This window comes from Prunus persica, chromosome G5, assembly GCF_000346465.2.
Source record: "Prunus persica cultivar Lovell chromosome G5, Prunus_persica_NCBIv2, whole genome shotgun sequence".
Lineage (NCBI taxonomy): Eukaryota > Viridiplantae > Streptophyta > Magnoliopsida > Rosales > Rosaceae > Prunus > Prunus persica.
Genome location: NC_034013.1, coordinates 6,505,052 through 6,529,303, shown reverse-complemented (window position 1 = coordinate 6,529,303; position 24,252 = coordinate 6,505,052). Strand labels below are relative to the sequence as shown.

Sequence of the window (24,252 nt, the reverse complement as noted above, 5' to 3'; positions counted from 1 at the left end):
TTATACATCCTAAAAAAAAAAATAATGATATACATGTGTGAACTTCGTCAAAGTAAGAAATGTAAGGTCTATCATTTCTTGTCTGTCCATGTCTCAATATTCAGAAGAAAAAAGAACTTATCACTTGGACGCCACAATACAAAGCAAACCAAGGATGACTAATTTTACAAGAGGAAACACCTTGAATCCCCTTTGTGTTTTTTTCCCTTTTTTTTTTCCTTTTTGTTTTAATTACATCGATATTTTGGATATTTTCGACATTTTAGCGATATTATAGCGATATTGTAACAAAATATTGCTGAAGTGTGAGCAAAATTATCGACGTCGATATTTTCCGATATTATCGTTGATATTGTCAATATTTATACGATATGTGCATGGATACGTTTCGAAATATCCGTGATTCGAAAAAATGATAATATCCTCGATATTTCGTCGATATTATCGATATTTTAGACTATGATCATAATCATCCTTCTACATTTCTAGCTCTTGTTCACTTTCGTTTTCATGATCATGCTTCACCACTTCTGCCTATTTACCATCGTCTCATGACAATATATGATTTTTTTCTTTTTTTTATACACTAACAAAACTTAAGAGTTTAATGATTTAAGTATTGGAGTGAACAAAGAAAAGTGTGGGGTTTTAATAAAAAAAACTCTTTTATTTTTTATTTTTTCTGCTGGATGTGTATTTAGGGGTAGTTTGGAAAGATAGTGGGGTTTTCTTAGAAATTGTGAAAATTTGAATTAGAAGTTGGGAAGTTAGAACATGGGGTGAACAAAGAGAAGTACGGAGTTTAAATAGAAAATCTCAATTTTTTTTGAAGCAGCTGGGTTGTGAGGGATTTTAAAAAATAAGGGACATTGACAACAACTTTTTTAGAAGCCCAATTCCTCATGTTTACCAAACACTCAAACTACCATAACTTTTTACTAAAGCTACTTTTTAAAAAATGTAAGCAAACCCAAATGCCACCTAAATGTCTAACTTAGTTTTTCTCTTCTTTTTTATTTTTTGGTGAAGAAACGGGGTTAACACCCAATAGAGAAACTAAACAATAGCTTGAGGCCTACAGACTCCAAGAAAAGACCTAATATTATCAAGAGAATCATAGAAGGTTGACAGACCCAACTCAAAACATGAACCTGATTAAGCTAATCTATCTACCACCATATTGCATTCATGATATACATGATGAATATATAGAACAAACCCAGCTTATGTCTATATAGTCTTGGCATCCCCACAACATAGCAGCAAGTTCTTCCACATCTTTATTAAGCATTTGTGCCACAATCGCTGAGTTAGACTCAAGCACAACTGCATTGCAACTCATATCCCAAGCAATTTTCAATCCAAGATAAACGCCACATAACTCTGCTTCCAAGACTTGTCCGACCCCAAGACTAACAGCAAAGCCTCTAATCCACTGCCCAGAACTATCTCTTAGTACACCCTCAAGCAACAATGAGTCCATCCTCACCTTTAATGCACCTATTTTTTCAGTAATATTATTATTGCGCTTAAAAGTGTGAAAAATGAACAAAGAGCATGAAAACTTTAAGAAAGTCACACCAAGATGCCAAGCTGAAGAGAAGTAGATTTGAAACAAATTGGTCAAGGAGGCAGTACTGCCATGTTAATCTTCGCGGTGAAAAGAAAAGTCCTAAATTTAAACCTTAAATTAATTTAAAGTGCAGTAATTTTTTTGGTTTAACAAGTAGTGAGCTATGCTTTTGTTCCAGTTGATTAGTACTACGATTGCTTTTGTCTTTCAAAAGGCCAATAAAGCGATTTATAGATAGATTAGCTCGTTATGCTTTATCCTTACACAAATCATCCATGTGGTATGAAAATTCTACTGAGAGAGTAGAGTCATGAATTACGACTATAATAGATCAATTGCTTGATCCATTAACAAAAACAAATCAGGTTAGTTAGAAAAACTTTAATAAAATTCAGGTTTAGAATTTTCCCTTTGTTAGTTGGCCCGTTGGCGGAAAGGACATCATCAAATGATGCATTCATTGTTTTCCTAACACGGCCCTGTTGTTAGTGGTTAAACAATTGCCCAATTGGACGGCTCACAGACTCCATTTTCTCTCTACTTTGTTTTGTTGGAATCTTAGTTATCTCCAATAGAATCTCATGTTTTTCCACTAAAAAACAGCCTCGTGATAAATCCTAGGTAACAATGATATGATACCATAAGCCAACATGAATCTCCTTGAAAACTACAATCAACTTCAATTTTATCACACTTAACAAAGCACACAAAATGAATCATTTATATACATGAAGTTTCTGGTTCAAATTAATACTGAATTGAGCAAAGGAAATTACAAACCCTAATCTTTGAGATTTTGGCATGGCTCTACAAATTGAAGACCAATATGTTGAGTCACTTTCCTCCATGGGGCACAAGCTAAGTGTCAAGAATTTCATCTGGTCCACAGAAGAATGGCCAGAAATTAACCATGATGACTTTGCAGATGCAGATGACATCCCTGTCATAAGTCTCCAAGGGGTTTTGGATGGGAGGAAAAACCCTGACTATGACAAGGTTTGCCAAGTCATGGTGAGGGCTTGTGAGAAGTGGGGGTTCTTCAAGCTAGTGGATCATGGGGTTGCTCTGGAGACCATAGAGAGTTTCATAGGGAGCTTAAATGGGCTTTTTGATCTTCCAATGGAGCAGAAGTTGAAGGGTGTTAGATCAGCTAGCTTACCACTGGGTTACTATGCCACAAATCCTGATTATGGAAAAAATTTGCCTTGGGCAGAGATCTTGCAATTGCTCCAGTCCCCACAACAGGTAGTTGGATTTGCTACAAAGGTTTTTGGTGATCAACATCAGCCATTTAGGTAGGAATTTCATATCCTCTAAATACTTGAATTCTTGGTCACTGATTTTAGAACCATATTTATTGATGCTTCGGGATATTCATGGCATGTAACAATGCTAAGTGACACAATATACTCTAATTGGAAAATGATGTGTTTAAATTTTATGACAATTTTATATTTCCTATATGTCATCTTTCAAATGGGTTGTTTTGCCGTTGAACATTGTATAGCCAAAATTATAGTTTTATTTTATTTATTTAACCAAACATATGGTTTTATTCATTGTGGCCAAATAGTTTTATTCATTGATCATAGTATAAAACTAATTATAATCTTTGGAATATATGCGCATCAGCAATGCCATGATTGGCTACTTGAATGCATTAGACAATTTAGGAATGACCATTTTGGAGATGTTAGCTCATGGACTGGGCCTTCCAGATGAGTTTTTTAAGAAGAACTTTGAAGAGAAAGAGGCTACCATGATCAGGGTCAACAGATATCCACCTTGTCCTCTCCCAGAAAAATGTCTTGGGCTTGGGAGCCATTCAGACCCCCATACCTTAACCATATTGCTGCAAGATGATGTTGGTGGGCTTCAAGTTCGGATGAGCGACAAGAAATGGATTGGTATCCGCCCTGTTCAAAATTCTTTCATCATCAATATTGGTGACACCCTTGAAGTAATTTCTCTCTCATATGCAATTGTGTATTATATACTTGGATTTAGTTTAAATACTATTGTATTGTTGCTGAACAAATGTTTATATTGTCAAACTGTGAATCTGGGCCACATATTTTAATAGGTTTCAACATAACCAATTGTTCAAATTCAGAGTTTGGTACGCGGAAATTTCGCTTTGTATATAAATTTGTTTTCATTGCTGGCAGGCTTGGACTAATGGGAGGCTGAGGAGTGTAGTGCATAGAGCAGTGGTTAACAAGGAGAAGAATAGGCTATCAGCAGCATATTTCATGAGCCCTAGTAATTCTGCCCTCATTGAGTGCCCTCCTGAGCTCATGGACCCAAAAACCAACCCTAAAAAGTATCAGCCCTTCACTTGGGGAGGTTTCAAAAAGGAACTTCTGGTACAAAAGAGGGTTGTTGGTAAAACTGCTCTAGAAAGATATCTAATTTCTAAATGAAGAGCACATATACTTCTAAGATTAATGCTAGAAAGTATCAAACTTTCATATTGTAAACCATTTCTCCAATAAAGATGAAGTCTATACGAGTGGTTTCACCTCCATTATAAATACGGGTGCAACATGACCTAATATTGTATTGTAAACACGAATTTCCTGCGACAAATGAGACAAAAACACGTGTACAAAATATTGTATTAATAAAATTTAGGGTTACAATCTCTGTATTGAATCCTCTGATTCGATCTCCAAAATGTTTAAAGAAAATTTGTGTTTGATACAAGGGTCGTAGAGACTTGATCTTAATCAAACGGGTAGCACGAAGCTTGTTTGGTGTTTGGAATTTTTCTATGGTGAAGGAACTGGCACGTATTGGTTGTGCTTGGTGGCTCTTCCAAAGTAGAGTGAAGAATGCAGAGAGTTTTCTGTTTCTTCTTAGTGCTAGGTTTTTTCTCTGACCCTTCTTTCGTCTTGAGGCCTCCCATTTATAGACTTTTGTAGGATATTTGACCTAAATAACTTTCCCTATTTAAAATCTTGTTTTGTGGGATTTTGATTTGATTTAAATCAATTCCCATAATCTGGTAATTTAACCAGATTATCTTCAATTGATTGACCTGATTAATATTTGATTTAAATCAAAGTCAATCACAGAAGATTCTTTCCCTTAATTTTGTCTTCATCTTGAACCGTTTGATGCACTCCGTTGGATGTCGCCACGTATCAATTTTTGACAACTAATTCGATTTTGATGAGTCATAGCCACATGTGCGAATTATGAGGCCCACAATTCAATCCACCGAACCCTAATTACTTTCTCGTCCAACGAAATTTATTTCACCAAAATTTCTTTGTCTACAATGACTAGTATCACTCTCGTTACGAATATCATTTTCAGTAATATGAAGCTTTTCCTATATAATGTTTGTCAAAGCATGGAACTTTCAAAATTCTCATCAAAGATCAACATATATCACACCAAACGGAAGTCTGTTTTGTTAGCCAACAACTATGGAAGAATCACATACATGCAGAATAGATCTGTCAATAGTATGACTAAAACAGGAGACATTATATATATATATATATACAGTCCTGATCTCTTGTACTACAGGAGTCCAAGAGATTATGGTCACCTACCATTGGATATTAATTTAATGGTTCAAAAAAGTTTTTTAAGAGGAGTACAAAAGTGAGTGAACCGTTGAATTTACATCCAATGATGAGTGACCACAAATCTTTTAGAGCTATGTAATCCAAGAGATCAGAACTCTATATATATATATATATATATAAGGTCTTCTTCTTGTATATGTAGTCATTGTGGAATGTTCATCTTACAAATTAAAATCGTCAAACTGATCGACCAAATTATAATTAAAGACTAAGAATGATGAGGAATTTGGACCCTCAACCGTTTGGCTTGTACAATTAATATAACGACTATAAATTCAACTGAGACTAGGGTTTGGTTACTGGGTTACAGCTAAGTTCTGCAGAGTGGATAGAACAATTCAACAGAAAAACCTATAATTAATTACATGACTTGGCCAAGTTGCTATGAACGCTCAGCAAAACCTAGAATCTATTAATGTCTTGTTTCTTGCAGTACTGACCAAAAATGTGTCGGTTCAAATTCAATTGGCCATTGTAAAAGAAAAGGAAGACTTTCATTGTTGTCCATACGTTTAACTCAAATTTTTTTTTTTTTTGGGTCAGAAAGTAGGAATTCATTAACAGGCCAAAGTCGCAGCCATCAAAATGAAACCAAACAAGGAAAAAAGTCCCAGACAAACAGGACGAACAAATGAACACATATTTTCCAGCTATAATCCAGTTACATGTGTATAACATTTGGGATACTTGCAAGTCTTTTTCTTGCACTCTCTCCAATTCATCAGCTGTTGACAATGTCAATATGTTCTGATACACACTTCATCTTTTCAACTGTTCTCACGAAGATAGTATGTGCATAACGAGAAGCCTGATTGACGTGTACTCCCTATTAAATGTTGATTTAAGTTTCTGAAAACCGGCCAATATCTCACCACTAGCAATACCGATATTGTTCTTAACTTAATCACCTACAAAACCCAGTAGGTGTGAAGTTTTATCACAAAAGACTTCGGTGTTATTAGGAGTGGAAACATTTATTATAAGTTGTATTTTATTTAATCAATCATCCGATGTAGAACTTATATTCTTCAACATTAACTACGTATATACACATTATATTCTTCAACATTAAGTCCTGCAATACCTAACCATAATGTGAAATGATTTATCAAACTTCAATGCCTTCTTTCTTTTTGTGAAATATATGGTCAAAAAAGTTTATATGCACATCGCACGTGTGCGTTCTATTGAATAATTGGTTAGCTTAGACATTTATATTTGAACAGCGAAAGATTTGGTTTGCAATGAAAGTCTAGTTTAACAAATCAAATTGTCTTGCTTTGAAACTTTAACGTAACCTTGACTCTCCATTTTAACCAATTATGTCAAAAGCCTCTCTTTGAAGAGAACGGATTTGACAGAATTTTTGTGCAACTCGTTGAAGAAAGCACACACATGCATGAGATCGTACGTTAAAGTTTGATGCGGTCGTTGGACTCAACACGTGAATCCTTATTCTGATACTATGAAGGAAGTTGAGGTTCCATTCCAAAATCAATTGGCAATTAGGGGAGTAGCACAACTCCTTATAAACCCAGGTTAGGTTTCTTAATTTTTCGATGTAGGACAAACACTCTCAGCATTCTTATGGATAAAATATTATTGGGTTTCCTTTGTGTAAGGGTTTGGTCAATAACTAAGGATGTTTCTTCGAATGTTGCTCTAGCTACAAATAAAAATTGACCTGCCCAACATGAAAAGTAAGTACAAGAAGAAACACAGAGTAGTTTTGTTTGTCAACTTGGCAACAACATGTTGACGTCGGAGAAATATATATAACTTTACTTTACCCAGTCCCACAAACCCTTCTTTGTCTCAGAAAGACGTAGATTCCTTTCAGAAGTCATTGGTTTATACGATGATCGAATTAGTCAAATTAAAAAACACATGGATGAAAATTTGAAAACGGAGCAAAACATGGGGAGCAAATTTATATTTCACCCTTCCTTTTCTACTAAGCACGCCCATATCAGTGAGAAATGATAAAATAGTACGGTAGTACAATCATATGAATTCCAACCCAGTTAAATAGATTTTTTTGTGCTAATTTTTATGAAATTCACTCCATTTAATGGAAATTGCTACACTCTAAAACCTTTCAGGATAAAATCAGTCACCCACACATAACAGATAGGAAAAAGTTTATATAACCCAGCCACCAGAAAATCTCTAAGTCCACCCTTAATTGTCACTTTTTTTCTTCTTTTTATCAACTAAAGTTGCTTTTCAGTTCCATCACGAATGGATCGAAATTTTCACCTATCCTAATTCTAAAACTTTTCTTTTCAATATGTAATATCGAATACAATTTATCTTTCATGTATGTGTAAAAATTATATATCTGTCATGTATGCTGGAGTTGTAAATTTGGTTTTTGTAACTTGTTGAGAATTCGGGTGGAGCTAAACCTACAACTCGTGCTCAAGTCAAATTTTGATGGAGTTGGTACCTAACCTAATTTCAAAACTCATGCTCAGTCGTTTACTCTTTCAAATGCTAGTTCAAAATTTGAACTGGGTTTGGCATGTTAAGAATGAGCCTTCCCAAATTGCACCCTAGTTTATAAATCAAAAAGTTCAACATGAAAATTAATATTCAAAGAAGAAGGTCGAGATCAAGTATAAATCCAGGGTCCGCGATCGAGTTAGGAAACCCAGTTTTTGTCGCCAAAAAGTATATAAATAAATAAGAGAGAAGTAAACCTTATGTTTGGTGAAAGTGGACATCCATTGTCTTTGTCAGACCCAAAAATAGAAAATTGACCTGGACATTCTCAAATCCATGTTTCAAAGTGAAAACGCAGTTCTCACACATTCTTGTGTATTAAAAATCATGATTAATTAGTCTACCTTCTCAGTCCTACATATATTTTCTTTTAATTTTCCGCAAAGAAACCCTCTAGAGGAGCTAGGTCAAGGAACTTATAACTCTGTATGAAAACAAATTAAACCTCAAGGGGAGGAGGCGCACAAAGCACCTTCGGATTTCACATTCACTTCAATACTTATTCACGTTTGGTTGTTGGGGGTGCATATATGGGTTACGCTAGTTGACCCAAGTACTGTGTCTGACCCTTTGCACCCGAGTTAAATTTATCTCCCCAAACATTAGAATAGTTATATATGAGTTACGCTAGTTGACCAAGGTACTGTGTCTAACCCTTTGCACCCAAGTTGAATTCATCTCCCCAAATATTAGAATAGTTACTATCGCTTGTTTTAAAAATAAAAAAATGGTTTGGTTGTTTGGTGTTCCTCCATCGCTACAATTCTCTCTTTTCTCTCACATGTAGTTCATTCTTACACATTGCTTAATCAATATTTGCACGCTTAAGAGCACTTCCAGCATTGGCCTTTAGCCCGGGCAACAAGGGGCCCAAGCCCCCATTTCACATTCCAGCGAGCTACTACAGCCCTGGCAGCTTATGGGTCCCAGCAAATCGGGCCAGCCTGAAGGCAAAACCAACTCTTGCTATAGCCTGGGTTTGTTGACGTCAGCAACAACAAAAAAATCTTTAAAAATACTAAAAATTTCAGAATTTTTTTTAAATAAATACTTAATCATATTTTTCACTTCCCACACCAAAACTCTATACAAATTTTTCTCCTCATATCTCATGTGAATAATGGCTTCTATGGCAATGGGTGGAAACACCACAAGCCTTTTGCAAGTGCTGCCGCTATTCACGTGAATAGTAATAGCCCTTGCCTCCCCTTGCTCTTTTCCATGACAAATGAGCGAAAATACTCTAATTAAGTTATTTTACTTGGCTTTTCTTCTATTTAATTAATTTAAGATACAAAACATATCTCCGTGTCACTTTTGTCTGTTCCTCTCGGGCACATTAGGGCTGCATTCGTCAACGTGTCCGGTCTCACTTTCAATCTTTGGTGCACTAATAAAACTATATGTTTGGCACAAACAATGAAAAACACACCCCCACCGGCCACTAAAGAGGTTTTCTTTATTCCCCAAAAAGTTGGAAGGATGGGGAATATATTGAAGGGAGAAGCGTGATCATCTTTTTAATGTTATTTTTGACCTAAAAAAGAAAAATCTTTTATGAATAGACTATTCATACCGCGTATGATTTGGGATAAGTATTGAAATATATTTGGCATGTCAAACTCGACTTATGGTTGCTTGATACAAACTCAAATTACTTATACATTACTTGTATTGTTAGGTTAATCATCGTTATATTATTGATACTATTGATACTTCGATAATACTACTTTTACCACATTCTCATACCACCTTATAAGACAGATGAAGTGGACAATCACATCAATTAAAATTAATTTAATATTTTCATTTCTTTTATGATTTATTGATATTTTTTAATTGGTGTGATTGTGCACTTCATATGCCACATAAGGTGGTTTGAGAATGTGATATACAAATATAATAAGCGTAGAATTACTCTTAAAGTAAATAAAGCCAAAAAGCATTATAGATACACCACCAAAAAAAAGTACTACATACCCAAAGGGTAACAACGACCCTCAATTGCGGTACAACGGTGACACTTACCCAAAAAGTAACAACGATCCACTAATAAGTTACAACCACAACGAAAAGATCCATCAGCAACATCAATCTGATACATTTGGTCTCACACATTTTTATTTCCTTGTTTCAGCCTCTTAACCTTTATCAATTGGACTCACTGAAAATTGTGATTCCTTGTTGCTGTACTCTGACCCCTCCACTTTTAAAAGGCATACCTTTCTTTATTCTTCCTTCTCATCCACTCCTTTTGGTGTCTACTCATAACTCAATTAGTTTAAGTTGGATTCTACTTCTGGAGCAGGAAGCACTTTTCATCTTTATACTGATGGGTCGGTAGTGTATCTTTGTTGAATATAATAAAAGGAACTCCTTCTCCATTTTCTCGTCTTCTTAATTTGTCGCTAAATTAAGGTAGTTCCACAAATTCCCCTTATTTCTTAAACAAATATATTACTGGTGACATCAAACCTATCACTCCTACATTCATCATAGTTAATGTGAGAATGTGAAGAAATGTTCCATATTGAAAAGTTGAGAAAGCTAATACAAGGGCTTTCATGAAGTTGAACTACTCTCTCCATTGTCAATTTGTTTTTGGGGGTAGAACCTTAACATCCTTCATGATATTAGAGCCAAGTTCAATACGTGTGAAGCCCAATGGCCACATGTGTTCCACATCATCCATGATGTCACACAATGTGTTTTCTATATGTTAGGCTTGAAATGTATCTACACATGTCGGGGTTGGCGTGTGAGAAGCATATTATAGAAAGTTGAGAAATCTAACAAGTACTTCCAAGGAGTTGGGTTACTCTCCATTATAAATAGGAAAGGAATTAGTTATTGATTTTGAGGTGGAACCTACTGATTAAATGATGATGACCATGTAAATAGGAAAGGAAAAATATATATTATAAATATATGTAGGTGTACTTCCATAACACTACCATTAATATTTCTTTGTTTAAGTCCTTTCAAATTCGCAAAGACAAAAAATGGTAATTCCATGTTGATGTACTCTGACTGACCCCTCTACTTTTGTCCTCCACCAAACAAAACACCATCTAATCTTCAATGATCTACCCTGGTGTTGGTCATGGCCGCAGCTTAAGAAATATATCTCACAGAAAGAAAGAAAACAAAAATACATGGCCTTATGAGATTTTTTTTTTTTTTTTCTTTTCTTGAAGGAGGTGAAAAAAATGCAGGGATGTTCGTACTCCGATCTTGAATGGCAAACGAAATCAACCTCTGGAGCTACAAACGCTAGGGATAATAATTTAGCAACAAAGAAAATCAATAAACTTTTATACATCCTTATTTCAGTCTGTTAACTTTTTTTATTTGGACTTACAGAAAAAGAAGATGATTCTTTGCTGATGCACTCTCGCCCAATGGCCACCAAACAAAAGAGTTTGGTCTCTACTGATCATAGAGAGAGAGAGAGAGAGAGAGAGAGAGAGAGAGTTTTTTCAACTTTAAAATTACGGCTGGTCGTCTATGGACTCTCTATATATAGGAACCCTGTTGCTTTTTCATTTCCAGGCCGTTTCATTTGTCACTCAATTAGTTTGATAATTAACAGAAAACAATATTAAAAAGCTAAACCCATGCCCTAAGCATGCAGCACGTTGTACACGACCCAATACATTAAGAAAAAAAACTCGGTAATTAAGCAAGGCCACAAGGCAAACATGCTTAATATTTTAGAATAATATATGGGTCACTTTTTTAACACGGAATGGATTTTCAGAGTTGAAATCTCACATATCCACTAGTGTTGTCGACTACAATAATTTTTGTGTGTGCCTTTCCAATTGTCATCATTATTTGGAGTGATGGAGTGAGAAAGTGAGAGACAAATTTCTTTTCCCTACTCATCACAAAAGGCTTTTACAAAGAGTCAATCCTAACATGTGAGAAATGCATGTACCCCTCAATAGTTTGCCACCACGAATCTGAGGACCGCGTGAGAGATGGTACGTACACGGTGCATTATGCATTCAATTATTTCATGCGAATCATATACGACAAAAATCAATGTGCAAAGGGTTTATAGTCAATCACTCCTCTCCCAATATTACTTGTATCATATAAAAATTTGATGTGCTTATTTTAAAACGATCTATATGCATACCTATTAAATTGATATAAAATTAGGAATTGAAAACCTAATATCAATGGTTTCGGTTCGGTCCCTTTCATGATATAGAGACAAATTAAGAGCATTTCTAGGACATGGTATCCCACAAGGCAAGACGCCACATCAATATAGGTTATTTAGTCGACATAGTCCCTCAATTTAAATTTATTTTTATTTTGGTCTTGCCGTCAGATTTGTTAAATTTTCTGTTAAATTTAAAGGTGAAATTGTTACTTCAAATCCAACCCCATCACGCCACCACTCCCACCACCACTTTGTACCCATATCCACCATTTCCACCACCATAAGAACAAAAAAAACAAATAACAAAACCCAGTTGCCTTCTTTTGATTTTTTTTTTTAATTTGAAGTTCACTCCAATCTTTTTTTCAAAACATTAAAATCCAACTATACCTTTCATAATAAATTAAAAATAAATAAAAATTTCTACAAAAACCTACCCCAAAATTCGACCATCCTCCTCCCATGGTTTATTTCTCCTTCCTCACTCCCCACCCACCCACCTATCCAATCTTCTCAATCTTGACCATATCAACTGAAAAATAAAGAGAAGGCAAGAAGATGAACGTAAAAAATACAATTTTGCCTCTAAATTTGAAAAAAAAAAGAAAAAGAAAAAAGTAACGCATGACCAACACTGCTGACGAAAATAGGGTTCAAGGACTTGCAAATTTAAGGGCTAAAATGCAAATCGAGTCTAAATTTAGGGACTATGGCAACTAAAATGCCATTTTTTTGGACCCTAAGAGGTTATTAGACATCTCATGTAAAAGCATGAGCAAACTAAATTAGCACATGGGCAGTACCACCGTGGAAAAGTGGACCCAATATACTCCCCCTCTCCCTCCCTAGCAAATGAGTAGAGAAAAAAAAAAAAAAAAAAAAGAGGTAATTCACACTGTTTGAATAAATTACGAGGAAAATACAACTTTGCCCTCAAAATTATACCCCATCCCTTGAAGGTACTCAAGTTCTCACAAACTTGTCATAAATTTTATTCCAAATATCCGATTTAAATTCTTTAGTTTTGTGTCTAAATAAAAAACATTATGGAAATGTACTCTTTTTATATATTTTGCATAACATGTTGGTATAGCTTACGACCAGCTGCTTTCGTATGATCGATGTAGGCAGTCTCACATAGCGGTGTCGTTAAATAATTCTGTTGAAAGAGGAAAATACTCGGACAAAAACAGGTTAGGTTAGTTTAGGCCATATATAGCATCCCTTGAAAATATTCACTTATAAATAGGTCATTGTGTGGTCTATATATTTGTTTTTGCCCAAAATTATATGAACTGATTGAAGCAATCAGAAGAAGTTGGAGGGACCCATTAGTAGGGCTCAAGTATGTTGTGTAGTGTGTCTCATAATTGAACTTTTAGCCAGTGTTCTTAATAGAGGCGTGGATCCTTATTCACCGTTGGATTAGATTCAACGGTTGATGACTATTAAATTCCCTGGTGACAAGGTGAACGAGACTACTGAATTATATATACCACAAATCATAGTCTGATATATGTGTAAAAATTATTTTTACATATATGTTAAATTATAATTTATTTGTAATCATGTTTACATTATTACATAAAAATTGCTAGGCATATATCACTTTGGTGTTACTTTTATACTTCAAGAGAAAAAGAGCAAGAGGGTAGAATTATCTACCCAAAAAAAGAAAAGGGAGATTCATTATTATACCCAATATAGGAGCTCAAATTATTTTTTTTAAAAAAAACCTATAAAATGGACTTCAGAAACACACCCAAAATTCATTTGCAACATAACAAAAAGGTTCTTAACTTCTTTTAAATTACAAAACTGCCATTAATTTATTAAAACAAACCCAACTCTCAAAAACTCATAAAAAAAACCCAAAACACTCAATAGGGTATTAAAGTAATTTAATAATCAAAATTAAATTCAATAGGGCCAGCTAACTCTTTTTGGGTATGTTTATAGAAATTAAATGGTATAGGGTTTATTTATAGTTTTAGTGCTAAGAATAAGTATATGACTCAATATCTCAAAAGAAAAAGGGTATGAAGATGAAATAAAGTGGCAGTTAAGGCCTTGAAATTAAGTGGCCTCTTGTATGAACCTGGTGGGATATTATCATGGACGGTGATTTTTATTTATAATTTTAATGTTAAAAATAAGTATATGATTAAATATCTCAAAAGAAAAAGGGTATGAAGATGAAATAAAGTGGCTTAGGGCCTTGAAATTAAGTGGCCTCTTGTATGAATCTGGTGGGATATTATCATGGACGGTGGTTGGTAGACACTCAATTAAGACCACATTATTGGACCAAATAGTAGCCATGTATTAAAGTATAAAAGCCAAACATTTTCTCCAACTTCTTTTTGTTGCTAATAATGACTTCAAATAATTTCGGCATTTTATAATTTTAAGGATCCTTTTAAATAGTTGGGTAGGCTTGATATTTCTGAGACCATTTTATAACTGAAGATTTGAACTGTTAAGTGCACTGTGCGCAAACACACACATATATATAGTCCTGAATATCATTTAGAGTTTTTTACGAAATTTTTTTAATGATTTAAACAATTTATTTTTAAGTTTATATTCACAGATCATCTTACAAAAAATTAAACGAATTGAACGAATTGAAAACCGTTTCGACATCCAATTGTATCCTACAAAATTAATGAACACGGTGCTTCAAGAAAGTACCAAAATTTCAATATTTCAATTAAGTGGTCAAATGATATTGGATTCAAGAGATTTTTTATTTTATTTTATTTTATTTTTTGGTAGAGATGATATTTAAATGAATATCTACAAAATAGACGTTTGGACTAGTGAAATACAAGTGAATCTCTGAACTGAAACTCCCTGTATATATATATTTGTATTTATTATCTAACTTTTTTTGTTTGTTTGAAAGGATTGATCTAACTTATATGAAACTCGTGCGCAACACTAGATCTACCATTATAAGTACCCATTATTATTCATAAGACTAATGCATGCAGGTGGGCAAATTCTCAGAATATTTAGGGTTGTGGAGGTTTGCACTATAACTAATTTGCAATAATCAACTAGAATTAATGATTATGTGAAATGTATTTTGATCTATACATAGTGTTGCATAACTTTTGTCATCATTTCCCATGAAAGTGAAGGTGAATTGGCCAATTTCTTGTTTGTTATATTGTCACATCGTGGGGAGAGAAAAAAAAATGGAGAAATGTCAACCGATTGGACTGCTACAAGGATACCAATTGTATTTAGCAAGACAAGAATATTCCAATACCATTAGCTAGATGAGTATAATTCAACAGAAGTCATCTCCTACAAGACAAATTTTGCATGTTTAGTCACTAATCTAAATTATTGATGAGCTGAAATCTTGTAATTAACACGTTCAATTTTGATAGTCTAGCAACATAATAGCGTGTCATATATTTAGTAAGAAAAGCCAACGCGTCTAATTTAGTGAAAAAGAATAGATTAGTGATCTTAAATTTGAACCTCCATGATATTTTAGGAGTGTGCGTGTGAGAAATTCCCCTCTTCTGGAATAATTTCCCTATATCTTCTGCTAACATCTTAATAAAAAATAAATAGTAAAAAGTAAAAAAGCTAATAAAGCACCAAATGTCTGGCCATGCAAATCTTAGATTACGGTCTAAATTAGAAGCCCTAATAAACGAATAGTTTGCTTATTGTCCAAGCTACGTAGAAACTAAAACCAGCGTACGAGCATGCTACGTCAGGGCTTATGTGGTTTGAGTATAATTTTACTTTTCTTTTCTTGTTTGATTTGTATGTAAGTAGTTTGGATAATTGATTTTCCTATCACAATAACGAAGAATCTCTCCTTGAAACTTTTTGACATAACTATTTGACTTGAATATTATCCAGTCTTCTTTCTTTTGATCGGAAAATACTCGTTCAAGATTCAACCCCACAACCCCAAGCCCAAATTTTTTGTGACCTAATTGCTGATCATACTTTGATGATATGTATACAAAAGATAACATGGTGCTGATGAGCACTTAAGTGCTAATCAATTTGTAAGTTAATACGGTAAATTTTGTAATGACGATAATTGAACGATAAGTAGTTTGAACCTGAAGAAAATATTATCAAGTAAATACAAATATATAATTAACGCCGTATTAATTTACTAACTAATTAACGCTTAAATCATGTGCCTCCTGTTCAAACGTAGAAAAGGAAACACCCACTTGCTATTTTATATATAAGTATATAGGTTTTGGATTTGGAGATAATGGAATTATAATATGATTTTCATAAGTTCTTGCTTTGATCATGATGGCCACAACAACCTAACTACTTTTAATAAGAAATGAGTAAACAATATTACCGTATTATTCCATTCTTATCTGTATATTTTTATATTAAAATGAATGATGCTTGCCCAGAGAATGAACAGACAAACCTGAAATTGAGAATTAATTGGTCACAACACATTAATAACTATAACTAAAGAATTAGAAAATTAAAAAATTTCACTTGCAATTTAAAACAAATTTAATCACATTGACTTTCATCTTAGATGTGATTGATAATGTAAAGTTGTAAAATTTATCAAGTGTGTTCACTAAATAATATGTTAGTGTATGCGTCAATAAATTCATAGTTACTTAGAATTTGAATCGTTTAAATAGTATCTTTCAATCATACTTCATGCAAATCACCGTTGACGCATATGTAAAAATAATTCATAAAAAATACAAAAAGAAAAATCTATGCGCACGTATCAAACTGTGATTGAGAAGAAAGTAAAAAAAATTCCTTGTTCGTTTACGAAAGAGACAAGTAGTTTCCATAAAATTCGATCTTCGTACCAATATACCCGTATACCGGTACTCATTAATAAATATGTACACACTGTTGTTCTTCTGTTCTCATGGCTGCTTCTGAGTCGTGTCCGTACACCGTTTCGGCGTTTACCATTTAAATCATTAGACAGAGTGAACAGTTTTTGCTTCTCCACCACCATTTTTCTTCACAGAGAGAAAGTCCACACCACAACAAAAAATAGTCTAGTCAATCTACCACCGATAAGCTGTGTGGCCCAAGTAAGGGCAAAGCCGTCAGATCACTTCAATAGTTTGAATTGAAGTCATAGGGGGGAGGATATTTCAGTCAATGCCAATCCCAGGTGCCCCTCCACGCCCTCCTCTCCCAGACAGCGTCCGAGACTGGACGCAGACTTTTCGGAACGATCCTGGCTTGTGTGTCCAAAAACAATAAACAGCGAAAAGGTCAATAATATTTCTTTTGTACAGAGTCAGATGCCATTTCTGTAATAATGGGAAAAACTATGGGCATTCAGTAAACCAACGGTTTATATATGCCTCCTTTGATCATTTCAAATCCCACTTAATTGTAAATCGACAGTCTCTCTCTCCTCTCTCTCTCTTCTCTCTCTCTCTCTCTCTCTCTCCTTAATTGCTCTGCAAACGACTTCTTCTTCATGATGCAAGTTGGATCAACGCTTCCAGCTCACAATCTGAACCTGTCTCTGGCCAGAAGAGCTAGCTTCAGAAACTACACATCTCCATTGAACCCATTAACAAGAACGCCTTCTTCTTGCTCTTACTCTGCTGCAGCCTCTGTTTCTTCACAGACCATTTCTCGCAAAGCCGTTTCTACCTCAACCGAGGCGACCCGGCTCCACCTCGCCAACCTCGACAAGCTCCTCCAGACCCAACCCCCAACCAAAACTCAGCTCGACCCACAACCCGATCTTGAGAATTACAAGGATCAGAATACTGGGTCGGTGGAAAACAGGGGAAAGGGGCTCCTTGAAGGGCTCAGTTTGGCCAGGCTATGGCCGCAAGTGAAGGCAGCTGAAGAAATGTCTCCGAGGCACCTCAACCGCCTGCAGCGCCTCTTGTCCAAAACTGGAGAGTACTCTCCGAGGAACAACCTGGGCACCCGGTGGCGCGAGTATCACGGGTCAAATAACTGGGCCGGGCTGCTCGACCCGCTCGACCAGAATCTCCGGCGAGAGGTCGTCAGATATGGCGAGTTTATTCAGGCGGCTTATCATTCGTTTCATTCGAATCCGGCCATGTCAGCAGAGGAGGCTCAATTGCCTCGCCACGTGGCGTTGCCGGATAGATCTTATAAGGTGACCAAGAGCCTTTACGCTACGTCATCTATCGGGCTGCCCGATTGGGTCGATGACGTGGCACCGGATCTCGGTTGGATGACTCAGCGGTCGAGCTGGATCGGGTACGTTGCGGTATGTGATGACAAGAGGGAGATCTCACGGATGGGAAGACGGGATATCGTCATTGCCCTCCGTGGGACCTCCACGTGTCTCGAGTGGGCTGAGAATTTGAGGGCCCAACTCATTCAGATGCCCTCGACCGAAGGTGGAGAGCAAGCACAAGCAAAAGTGGAATGCGGATTTCTGAGTCTTTACAAAACAGGTGGGGAGCACGTGCCCAGCCTTTCCGAGTCAGTGGTGGAAGAGGTCAAGAGGCTGATGGAGCAATACAAAGGGGAGACACTAAGCATAACTGTGACAGGACACAGCCTTGGCGCTGCCATAGCCTTGTTAGTAGGCGACGAGCTCAAGACATGCGCGGAGGAGATGCCATCGGTGGCGGTGTTCTCCTTCGGCGGACCCCGGGTGGGCAACCGGGGCTTCACGAAGCGAATGGACGACAAGAACGTGAAGGTTCTAAGGATTGTGAACTCCCAAGACGTGATCACAAGGGTTCCCGGCATATTCATCGGTGAAGGAGTGCTTGAGGAGAAGCTGAAGAGCGCAAAGGTTGGAGGATTCGTCGACATGATTGACAGGAACATGCCTTTGGCATACTCACATGTTGGGACAGAATTAAGGGTTGACACAAAAATGTCACCTTATTTGAAGCCAAATGCAGATGTGGCTTGCTGCCATGACTTGGAGGCATACTTGCATTTGGTGGATGGGTTCTTGGCATCTAACTGCCCATTTAGAGAAAATGCAAAGAGAAGTTTAGTGAGGTTGCTTCAAGATCAAGGATCTAATGTGAAAAAATTGTATACAAGCAAGGCAAATAACTTGACTAGGTTAAAACTTGAAAGAGAGGGACTGCAAATGGCTTCTTGTTTGCCTAGTCCTTCATCTTGAATCGAGATCAATAAAACTTGGCACATATGTATACTTCTGGCTCAACTTGTCAAAAGCTCTATGTATGTTTTCAGTTTTGTGGTGAATTGGCTTTCATTTCTTGTTCCAAATTGTCTTTCTCAAAACATTAACAAAATATATTTATTTATTTTTATTCAAACATTAATGGGATTGCTCCACTTACAATCTAAATAGAATATGATAAATCCAAAACCCACAAAAAGAAAAAAGAAAAAGACTAACTGACAGCAAGTAAATTCCAAATGAGCTAACAGCACCAGAGGAACTGGACCAATATGCCATCAGGCATCACTTGCTGAATGGAATATTGAGTCATTCCATTTTCATCTCTATCTGATTCCAAAGCCTCTCACTGGCAGCTGACGTTTTGTGGTGGTTACCACAAATGTGTGCCAATCATAGAGATATTTGAAGTCTAGTCATGTGCTTCAAGACATTCTGGGATGCAGAAACTCAATGAAACAGAACAACTGTTCGTTTGTCTTTAAAAGACTATTTGTCCAAGCTACTCTTTGCCTTTATCTTCATAAGATCGAATCACGGTACATAACACGTACAAATACGGCATATATTCATGCCTTTTGGGAACACAGCCAAATCTTGAGGGCGTTAATCTTTGACTATGTATGGGAAAAGGCCTGACAAGTAAAATTGTTATTATTTATAGCCTTTGCTTCAAGTTCTTAGCGACGAAGATCTCAGTGAGAAAAGTGCAGCAAATCCAATCAATGAACTCATAAAACCTACCGAGTAACTGAGAGGGCGTTTGGTATCTTATTCAAATAGGAAATTCAAAAACTTTGATTTTTCTTAAAAATAAGGAGTTCTTAAATCTATTTTTAAGATTCAAAAACTTTTTTGGTATGCAACTTAAAAATTGTTTTCAAATCTTAAAAATTTGAGAATTTGTGGGTTGTTAGAAGAAAAAACTGACAAACAGATATTTTTTGTTTTTAATAATTATGGTGTTTTTTTAGTTGTTCTTGAGTTTGAGTTTTTAAAAATAAGGCTACCAAACAGGTTATCTTTGTTTTGGACTCAAATTTTGTTTTTGAGTTTAAAAAATTGAATTCAAATTGAATACCAAACAGGCCTGAAGTGTCTGATTCTATATAACCATCCCTGAAAATCATAAACAATTTTCTCAGCCAGCAGTATAACTAAAGGCATCATTTTCATGTATTGGTGGATATTGAAAATGAGATATTAGAAACAAAGATTTGTTGCCGTCAAAATATACGTTAAACCCTATAAGTTTAAAGTAAAGGTGAGAGAAAGGGAAGGTAGAGAGAGTACATACTTGGGCCATGATGCGACTCCAAGCAAAACTTGTATAAATTCATGAGTTTTTCATTAAAGGGTTAATTTTAATTTAGTACCCTACAGTAACACTAGAGCATCTATGCATTCAGCGTTGCAAGGTGCAAAACACGTACGAATACGACATATATTACTAATATTCCGCCGTTCAAGTTAAAAATAATAGTACAATCTGGCTGATAGATAGCATGCTTAACCAGCAGCAATTGGAAGATAAGACCCTTTACTTTTCCAAGCTATAATGCTTGTTTACAGCTTCAAGGACATCCCAAGTGACCTTCATGCCTTTTGGGAACACAGCCAAATCTCCAGCCCCAATTGTGAAAGATCCTTCATGCCCATCTACTTGGACAATCACTTTGCCCTCCAACAGATACATAGTCTCTGTGGCAGTGAATGACCATGGGAATTTGCTTGGACCACATGACCACCTGTTAATGAATTCACAATAAGATCATTGCAAAAGAATAAAAGGGTCTAGAACATAAACAAGAAAATCTCCTCTAATCAACATCTATCTGAACATCCATCTAAAATGAATACAAACTAAATATAAATTTTGCAGGTACCAGGCTCCTATTATTTTTCCATAATAAGTCACATCAATTCGTGAATTCCCACACTTTTTTTCTGTTTAAGAAATTAACTTGATGAATAAGAAGTTTGATTCAAGAAAAACACAGTACACCAGTACAACTAACTATCCATGCATTTTAAACAAGTGAAAAACAAGAACGAAGAAAAAGCGTGTACGGAGTCCTCCAGATTGAGGAAAAGAGTTGAGACACAATGAAGAAGGCTGTCCTCAGAGCACCAACCAAATCCACATACTTGCAGTCATGCCATGTACCTCATCAAGAAAAGAGAATCTTGGCACTCATTAGCTCTTAGATAAACTCACGACCAACCTATATTTTCTTATTTGATCTATGACCTTCTCGGGGAAAAGAGTATAACCCACCACTTTAAGGATCTATTGCTAGGATTGATCTACCATGCTTCTTGTCCACAAACAACATAAAAAAACAAAGCATTAACAAGATAACTGACAAAACTAGAGCTGCTTACAGTACTAGTAAATAAGGAAACTAAGGTGCTGCCAAATCAGCTGCTCATCCATACATAGATTCATAAGGAGCCTCGGTAAAGGAAAGCCTCTAATTCAGGACTAGTCAATGCTTAGGTATCAATTGCTAGTCTTTTTTAATTTTAGTTAGCTATGTATAAAAACCTTGCATTGTTATTGATTTATTTGTGAATGAAATAAATCAGTTCTAAACAACAAAAATTCTCTCTCAACTTTCCCTCTGTTTATCAAACTTTCCTCTGCACTCCTCCCTATTGAATTATATTTGGAATTGATTATACCCTGACTTTGTCCGGCAAATAGCTGGGATGTGATATATCATGCTTCTTGTCCACAAACAACACGAAAATGAAGCAATAACGAGATTACATAGACTGTGAGAAGTGAAATTTCACTCCTACTCTCTATGCTCCTGAGAAACCGATCAAATAATTTGATAGAGTAGTCTCAAATGTGCATCTTCCACCATCCATCTCTGGATCTATCATATTCATAGACTCTTTTTATGATCCATGGCTTTACCAAGTAACTGAAGGGTCTGATTTTCTACAAACATCCCGGAAAACCACAAACGATTTTCTCACCAGTAAAACCAAACATACCCATCACCCAATCCTCAGGGAAAACCTCTAAAGGCATCATTTTTCAAGTCTTGTTAAATAACGAAAATCATATAATAGAAACAAAGATATGTTGCCATCAAAATATACATCAATTCAAACCCTATAAACTTAGAGTAAAGATGAGAGAAAGGGAAGGTGAAGAGCAACATACTTGGGCCATGCTGTGACTCCAAGCTCGGTGAGTTTGGATTGAGCTGGATTATTTTCAACCTTCACACCAAAAGCGTTGGTGGCCATTGGGGTTTCTTCAGACTGAGAAGAACTGATTTCTGCTGGTTTGGGTTCTCTAAAATTGAATGAGATGTAGAGAGGGACTACAATTACTACTAGTATTAAAGGCAGCACTAAGAATTGCTTTGATAAAACTTGAAACATCGCCTTACCAAATCTTCTTTCTTTTTCTTTTTTCTAGGAATAAGGGGAACTTCTGAATCTGTATATATAAATATCAATTGTTGGTCGAATAGTGAAATTGAATATCAATTGTTTATTATTATTTATTTTAAAAATATTTGTCATTGAGAAGGACGATAACATATTAAACTCACACATACTACACGAATATTAGGATTTGAATCCAAAATCTTGTCTGGAGGAGTAGTCTTTTGCATAAATTGTTCTTTTCAAACTTTATTGTTGGGTGCAAAAAGTTAAACAGGTGTTCCAAGAAATTTTATGAAGTGTGTTTTTCAACAATTCGATTTTTTTGGTTACATTAGGAAGGGAAGGGCCACAACTACTGAGGTAACTCCCGCTAGACTTTTTCAACAATTAAATTCAAGAGCATCTTGTATAACAACGACTGAAGCAACATTTCAGTTCTAGGGAAGAATTATTCAGGCCTGTCCATATATAACAATTGTCCAAAACAAGGTCATCTGTGGATTAATATAACAAATTTACAAATCCTGTTGTTATTATTATAATTAAGATAGAGTTGTTTTATATTTGGATGGGACATGATGCACGACAAAATTCAAGTAAAGGAAAAGTTTAAAGGATGTCTTCTTGGCACTCAAAGGATACATATGGATGATGATATAATCCCAGGCCAAAGCCAGATATGGAGTTGTTTACTGAAACATGGAGGACCCTCTTCACATGGACTCACGTGTCATTGTTTAATCAACCCTAATTAATTTACATTTGTTTATGATAATATTACCTAGTAATTTGCATACAACATTCGTTCTAAATTATAAAATTATTTATAATGGTAAAGCAGCTTTGCGATGTGGATGGAACCCACCTTGAGGAGTTTAATATTAAAAGCAGACCAGGCGAGGATGATTACAATTAAATAATCTTGGGATGATTAAGAGCATTCACAGTGGGAGGGTGTATTTTTAGGGATGTAAAGTCACTTTTACATCCCCTTTACACCTCTGGGAGTTATAAATGTGATTTTTGCTCCAGTGAGAAAAATGTAAATCTAATTTGTATAATTGATTTCTTTCACTTTTTTTTGTTGTGGGTCCCACTTTTGTCTATTTTTTCTCACATTTTCTCATGTAGGTCCCACCTACAAGAGATGTAAAAAAAGATGTATATGTGCATAATTTACACTCGTTTACACCTCTCTATTGCGGGTGATTCCAATCACAAAGAGTGTATATTTAACATACACCTCATTATATACCATTCCAATGTGGATGCTCTAAGACCAGAAAACAAATAAAACCTCCTTTTTGTGCACCAGTAGTGCTGAGGGGTGTAGAAATTGATTTTGTTGAATCTACTGTTAACTGGTGCATCGAGGTCATGGGGTGAATGGTAGATGCATTGTACTTCCATGAAGTGTTATGGTGGAAGTTTCCTATCCCCGAATTGATAGAGAGTTTTGATCTCTCACAGTCTTCTTGTACCACTTGATGTAGTGATACCATGGATTCTCTTTTTGTTTTTGAGTTCTTAGTGAGCTAGGTTTTCAGGATGTGAAATTAATTAATTTTTTATTATTATAATAGTTATAAATATATGTTGTTTTGCAAGGGTCCTTCTTTTGGATGTCTTTTTCATGTCAGTATTTTGCCCTTTTTCTTAATGGAATTACTAATTTTTTTAATTTTTTTTAAATAGTTTTTTGTTTAGTGGTACTACTCAACGGAGGAAGAGATTTTAAGGAGTGACAAGTTCGCATCTTACGTGTGGTGGGCTCCAACCAAAAAACACAAGTTCAAAGAAAATTCCAATTTGTTTTTACCATTAACAATATCTCATTATCAAC

General features: G+C 35.5%; 3 protein-coding genes across 3 annotated transcripts; 2 read left to right on the top strand and 1 right to left on the bottom strand.

Annotated features, from left to right (window-relative positions):
- On the top strand, positions 2,321-3,996 carry LOC18775751 (gibberellin 20 oxidase 1). Its single transcript, XM_007209981.2, has 3 exons — positions 2,321-2,868; positions 3,206-3,533; positions 3,742-3,996. The coding sequence occupies exons 1-3, from the start codon at positions 2,375-2,377 to the stop codon at positions 3,994-3,996; spliced, it is 1,077 nt and encodes a 358-aa protein (XP_007210043.1). The 5' UTR covers positions 2,321-2,374.
- Positions 17,222-19,084, top strand: LOC18776581 (phospholipase A1-Ibeta2, chloroplastic). Its single transcript, XM_007208813.2, has one exon. The coding sequence runs from the start codon at positions 17,322-17,324 to the stop codon at positions 18,972-18,974; it is 1,653 nt and encodes a 550-aa protein (XP_007208875.2). The 5' UTR covers positions 17,222-17,321; the 3' UTR covers positions 18,975-19,084.
- Positions 20,307-22,503, bottom strand: LOC18776155. Its single transcript, XM_007209685.2, has 2 exons — positions 22,177-22,503; positions 20,307-20,746 (listed from the first exon to the last, which is right to left on the bottom strand). The coding sequence occupies exons 1-2, from the start codon at positions 22,398-22,400 to the stop codon at positions 20,539-20,541; spliced, it is 432 nt and encodes a 143-aa protein (XP_007209747.1). The 5' UTR covers positions 22,401-22,503; the 3' UTR covers positions 20,307-20,538.

Excerpts from the sequence above, each read along its gene's own strand:
- LOC18776581 (XM_007208813.2), top strand. The coding sequence starts at position 17,322 with ATGATGCAAGTTGGATCAACGCTTCCAGCTCACAATCTGAACCTGTCT.
- LOC18776155 (XM_007209685.2), bottom strand. The coding sequence starts at position 22,400 with ATGTTTCAAGTTTTATCAAAGCAATTCTTAGTGCTGCCTTTAATACTA. Across the intron at positions 20,747-22,176 it reads GGAGTCACAGCATGGCCCAA|GTGGTCATGTGGTCCAAGCA; the intron begins GTATGTTGCTCT and ends ATTCATTAACAG.
- LOC18775751 (XM_007209981.2), top strand. The coding sequence starts at position 2,375 with ATGGCTCTACAAATTGAAGACCAATATGTTGAGTCACTTTCCTCCATG. Across the intron at positions 2,869-3,205 it reads GATCAACATCAGCCATTTAG|CAATGCCATGATTGGCTACT; the intron begins GTAGGAATTTCA and ends TATGCGCATCAG. Across the intron at positions 3,534-3,741 it reads ATATTGGTGACACCCTTGAA|GCTTGGACTAATGGGAGGCT; the intron begins GTAATTTCTCTC and ends CATTGCTGGCAG.